The 6080-nt window shown below is 36.6% G+C and overlaps 1 protein-coding gene across 3 annotated transcripts in view; it reads left to right on the forward strand.

Moving 5' to 3' along the window:
* LOC107751941 (39S ribosomal protein L11, mitochondrial-like) overlaps window positions 1-3370 on the forward strand; it is a 33621-nt gene extending 30251 nt beyond the window's left edge. Inside the window, exons 4-7 of one of the 3 annotated variants that reach the window (XM_016567729.1) lie at window positions 221-314; window positions 789-948; window positions 2405-2905; window positions 3217-3370. In XM_016567729.1, the coding sequence (XP_016423215.1) occupies window positions 221-314; window positions 789-948; window positions 2405-2513 (363 nt within the window). In that variant the 3' untranslated portion in view covers window positions 2514-2905; window positions 3217-3370. The remainder of the gene's footprint in view (window positions 1-220; window positions 315-788; window positions 949-2404; window positions 2906-3216) is intronic. The other 2 variants (XM_016567727.1, XM_016567728.1) reach the window with 2 other exon arrangements.
* Window positions 3371-6080: the final 2710 nt, after the last annotated feature.

Genomic DNA, 6080 nt, shown 5'->3' on the forward strand with positions numbered 1-6080 from the left:
TAAAATATATTCAAACTGAAAATAGTTGTTTTAAAATGTAATAATATTTCATATTTCATATTATGGCTTCTACTGCATTTTTGGTCAAATAACTGCAGCCTTGGTGAGCGTAAGAAGTTTTAAAAACATGAAAAAAAATCTTACTGACCCCAAATCTTTGTATTTTTATTTATTTTTAATCCACCTGGCTCCAAAATGACCCCTTTTTTCTTTCCTCCAGTCGGACAGGACGTATGACCTGAAAATTGGGCAGCCCACTGTGTCTTACTTTTTGAAACAGGCCGCCGGCATTGAAAAAGGAGCCGGAAAGACTGGTAAGCAAGACCTATTAAAGCCAGTGCAGCAGTGGCCATACATCCTTCCTTCCATCTCTCAGCAGTCTATTTGTAAATCTCGCCACCACCTTATGTTTCAGTAATGGACAGACTTCCCCCTGCAGGGTGTTTTGGTTCAGATTGAATTTTTTGACTGATGATATATTGATGATGAGCTGCCCTGGTAGAGAGCTAGGCAATTACTAAGGGGAGCGCTGCGGTGAAGGTGGCATGTTAAAAAAAGAGAATTATGGATTTGCTTCATTTTTGTACGTTTCACTCCACCTCAATTATTCTTTCTTATGCGCCCACTCTTTCCCCTTCCCCTCTCTTTCCGTTACTTCTTCCCTTCACTCCATCTCCACTTCCATTTTTCTCAATCATGACCAACCATACCTCCTGCTGGTTTCTCTTTCTGTGCTACTGTGTTTCATCACCCCTCTCTTTCCCCTCCCGCCTTGTTCCTCCACTCAGGGCATGAGATCGCAGGTATGGTGACGGTGAGGGCCGTATATGAGATTGCACTGGTCAAATCACAGGATGACAGCATTAAGCTGCGAGACACCTCTATGCTGAACGTTGTCAAGTGCATCATCGGTTCAGCCAGATCCCTCGGTATCAAAGTCGTCAATGAGTGAGAGTCCTTCAAACTTCATTCTACTGCATTCCTCACAACATACAATACTTAATCAAATGTTTGGATACACCAACTCATTCTTACCATTTTTACAGAATAATAAAAAAAAAAATGAAATAATTATGTAATAGCCAAAAATGTTCTCTCTCTCTCTCTATGTATATATATATATACACAAACACTACCAAAAGTGATCAGTAATTTTTTTAAAGAAATTAATCATTTAATTAATCAAGGATGTATTAAGTTGATTAAAAGTGATGGTCAAGACACTGTTAGTTTTGTTACAGTTTTCATAAAAAAACATTACACAGTGATGATAATAAAAGAATTGATTGAAGGATTGATAATAAGAAATATTTATTGAGCAGCATATTAGTATATTAGAATGATTTCTGGAGTAATGATGCTGGAAATTCAGCTTTGCATCATAGGAATAAATTACATTTATTAAAAACGTAAAATACATTACAATAGAAACGGTTATTTTAAATTGTAATGATATTACTGTACTTTTGATCAAATAAATATAACCTTGGTAAACAATAGTGCAGCCTTGGTAAGACTTCTTTCAAAAACATAAAAAATCTTACCAATTCCAGATTTTTGAATGGTAAATAGTATATCTCTTTAAAAACAAATCTAATTAAAATTTTTGTTTTATGACAAAAATACATGCGTGGGAATGATTTATATACATAACTATTTTCAAGCATTTACACTTTCTTTTGTGTTTTCTGCATGTCTGGTCTCTACTGTGAGTTTTAAGCATCCATCTTTTCCTTGTATAAATATTGCAGGCATCCCACCACCTAAAGACCTTAATAAGAGATGTGAATAAATAATGGCTGAATAAATCAAGTCTTACTTCACATGCTCACCGATAATGACTTAATTTCTTGTGCTCATTTGGAATTTTATGCCATTTCTCACAGTTGAGAATTGAGCTTGATATGCAGCCTTTTAAAAATGAATCATAAAATTCATGTTTTGTATAATTAATGCCTTAATAACGCTGAGAAATTGTAAGGGATGCTGCTAGTATATTTATTGAGAATATTCATTAGAGGTGTGTGTGCTTGACAGCTACCAGAGCCTTTTCTATCCTCAGTCTCTGTGACATCAAATGTCATTGAGCCATTGAAACTTGGCAACATTTAGACAGGCAAAAAAAGCAGCCTGTTCTGTTAGCAGAGTCTTGTCTTTTCTTAAACCAAACCTCTTTAATAAATGAACCATGTCACTGAGGCATAAATGCCCAGACCCATCATTTGTGCATGAGGGAAGAGCAATGCTCGCCTTGCATTTCAATCGATCTCTAGAAATGTTTGAAATTCTAATGTAATGTAGATGTATCTGTTGATATGCCTCTAATCTCCGTCTTCTTTGTCTGTTCCCTCCTCTGTCACTCTCACGATGCTCCCCCTCTCCTCTCCTGTCATCCCTCTGTCAGCCTGTCACCAGAAGAGTACGGGGAGTTTCTCCGAGAGCGTGAGGAGAGACTGAAGGCAGAAGCCGAGGCAGCAGCCGCTGAGGCAGCAGCAGTAGTAAAGAAGAAATGAAGAGCTGCTGTGTGCTAGAGTTATTTATCAATGCAAAAGCCCCATTCATGTGGATTAGTCCTACTATTCCGGACGTGTATTTCTAATAAAATGCTGCTCATTTGCACCCAAATGTATTAAGGTGTATTTTTTCCTCTGTTTCTCTCATTGTTGATACTATCCTGCCTCCTGACTTTCTTCTACCTCCCCCACTTTCTCTTTTCTTTTCTCTGCCTCCTACAACCTTTTTTAGGCCTCTGAGCCACTTTCACGTACTCTTTCTCTCACATCCATTGGCTTACCCATCTCTCCTAACTAACTCTGGGTAATAATCCGGGGGGTTTTATAGCTGCCATGTCTTTGACATCTGTGCTGAAATGGATTGCCCTTTGGCAACACATTGACACACCCTAGTGAAAAAAAAAGTATACTTTATTGTATTTGTAATATATTACCTGTTTTAATAGTACATTGCAAATATACTAACAAAAAATTTACTATTTTTAAATATATAAAAAGTATATTAGCATCATGCTTTTGTCTATTTTCACAATACAACTTTTAACACACTTTAAAACAATAGTAATTTAGTATATTTTCTAAAAATATATATTTTACAAAAATATACTTGAATTGAAAGTTCTGTTAATTTTTTATAAGCATATTTATTTGCATTTAGTCTGGCTGCAAGTATACTTAGCATATTTTTTTTTCACTAGGGCAGGTTGATATGCATTGACAAATAAGGAAATTTTTAACCCTCATTTAAATGGATTGGATGCACCCAAACAGTTCCTAATGGTTTTCTTGTATTAAAAAAAATTTATATGGGTTGAACACTGTGAACTATATTATCGACCAGTGATATATTAAAAGTTGCACATATAGTTCAATCTTTACCTGCCTACATAAACTACAACTCATGCAAAGATAAATATATATAAAACTTTATAAACTGCTGCAGCCATGACATCAAAATCTGTCAAGATTTTCCAATGGTTTTTATAATGGAACTTTTCAATTTATTAGTAAAACAAGATCTGTGGTAAATCTAAATTAATGATACTTGGACGTTTTGCAAAGTAAATTACACACACCCATACTGAAAACATGAATTTTTTTAAGTAGTTATGTTTATTTTTGAAAACATATGTTTGTAATAAGTAAATGCACAAGACCGTTTGGGGTGTGAGTGTGTGCAGTTTAACACAGACCATATTTTATTCATGGATTGAAAAACCACTATAAAAACCCATAGAAAAAATCTCAAGGGAACTCAAGACGAATTAGTCTTCTGGGTTTTGACGTCACAACTGCAGCACTCTATTCACATACATTAAAAGCTGTAGCTTACAGTAGTAAAAACTTTTACCTGCGTAGTCTGCGTACATACACTCTACTCACATAAAGTGATGTATAGCATATGTCAACTGCTTGATTGCTTGTATTGTCACAAAATGTAAACTATATTATCGCCCAGCTGTAATCTGATAAATGCAACTACAAGGTATGAAGTTCACCCAAAAATTAAAATCTACTGAAAAGGTACTCACTCTCAGGTCATCCAAGATAGTAGTTTGTTTCTTCATCAGAACAGATTTGCAGAAATGTAGCATTACATCAGTTGCTCACCAATGGATCCTCTGCCATCAGAATGAAAGTCCAGGCAGCTGATGAAAACATCACAATAATCCACAAGTAATCCACAATCCAGTCATAATAGTGCTTCCTCCATTGGAAAAAGTCAATGTTGTATTCTCACATCAAAATCTACCAACATATTTGTTTAGAACTGTTTTGGACTGCTTTGGCTTGCAAATGGTGCTTGATGTGTATACATATTTCACTGGAGAAAGCAATTTTATGGGTAGAGGACTCATTTTATTTAGTTGGAAGCAACAGTTAAAAATGTCTTAATGGTGGATTTGTTTCTTACAAACAGCTTTTCGATTCACAAGATGTTAATCGACTGAGTGGTGTGAATTACGTGTGGATTATTGTGATGTTTTTATCAGCTGTTTAAACTCTCATTCTGACGGCACCCATTCACTGCAGAGTATCCACTGGTGAGCAAGTGATATAATGCTAAATTTCTCCAAATCTGTTCAGATGAAGAAACAAACTCTTCCTTTAGACATTATAAACATTAACATTGGGAACAGCTTGGAATACAGCTTGGGAAAGAATTCTTGGAAGTGCCAGGCTGTTTAGGCAAAGGGGAAATGTGAAATGGATTGTAATTTGGTCTGTGATGGAGTAGCCCGACTGACCCAGTGACTTCACAAGCGCTGTCAAATCACTTGCCTTAAAGTCAAGTGCATTTGTGATTGTTTTCCAAATGCTTGTCGAAAGTGAATGAAGGGCAGAGATTTTTTTCCTCTGTGAGTACCACAGTAGACTCTCTCAGGTTCTCTCTCTGATTTGAACGAGATTGCAATGTCTGCACTTTATCCAGGATTCAGTGACAAAGTGTTCTCCGTGTCGCTGACTGCAATTTCACGAGAACAGGGAAGGACGAGAGATAACATAAAGAGGATGTGATTTCTCATATGGACTCTTGCTAAAGTCATCAGAATCTGTATCTTATGCATTTGATGAAGCTTGTCAAAGTGCAGAATCTCACAAGAGCCCTGTAAGGGTTTAGAGGCAAGAGTCTTTCTCAGACACGGTCATGTGGTCATATAAGATCTGCAGTGCGTTTTTGCTATACAAATGAGATTTGGTGTTATGTAATTCAACCCCTCTTCATTATTATACACCTGTAGTGAACTCCACACTACACTGCCTCCTGAATATTGCAAAAAGTAGATAAAAAGGACTCTACTTAGTAGGAATCAGAAATATAGCACAGACCTTATTCAGGGTAGCGCCATGTTTAATTTTTGACAAGAATAAAAACGAGGCTGTGAGGAGATAGAAATACAGTAGCTATGTTTTCATCACCCTGTTTTTATGCACATTTTGAAGTATCGCATCAGAAACGAGTGATGGAAATGCCAAATTTTTGGGGGGAAATCCCTTAATTCGCAAAAAAAGTTTTTATGCTCGCTTGAGATTGTTTTTGACTTGTGCGAAAAAGAGTTAATGCTAATAATGGGAGAGGAAAAGCATTTGCCGAAAAACGGCAAAGCGCAGTGCCCTTAACGCACACTAAATCCACACTATCTCAAATACCGCTCCGGAGCGGTATTCCAGGCTTAGTGTATCCCATCATGCATCATGTTCTAGGAATAAATCGTAAAACTTTTTGCCGAGATCTCGCGAGAGGTCACGGAAATCTTTCCAATCCCATCAGGTAATGAAAAGTTCGACACACACTTGTGGTCTTCATGCTCACTTGAACACGTGGGCCAAATACAGGAAATACGTCATATAAGTAGTCAAGTGGTCAAGTGCAAAGACCTCAAGTGTGGGTATTTGGACAAGGCATGAGAAAATTCCCACACTTTGTGAAGAAGCTGCTCGCATTAAATTCAAGGCATTAATGTTTGCCTACAAAACCTCTTGTTTGTGTGTGTATATATATATATATGTGTGTGTATGTATGTGTATATATATATATGTGTGTGTGTGTGTGTGTGTATATAT

Source organism: Sinocyclocheilus rhinocerous, unplaced genomic scaffold, assembly GCF_001515625.1.
Source record: "Sinocyclocheilus rhinocerous isolate Xijiao unplaced genomic scaffold, SAMN03320098_v1.1 scaffold662, whole genome shotgun sequence".
Lineage (NCBI taxonomy): Eukaryota > Metazoa > Chordata > Actinopteri > Cypriniformes > Cyprinidae > Sinocyclocheilus > Sinocyclocheilus rhinocerous.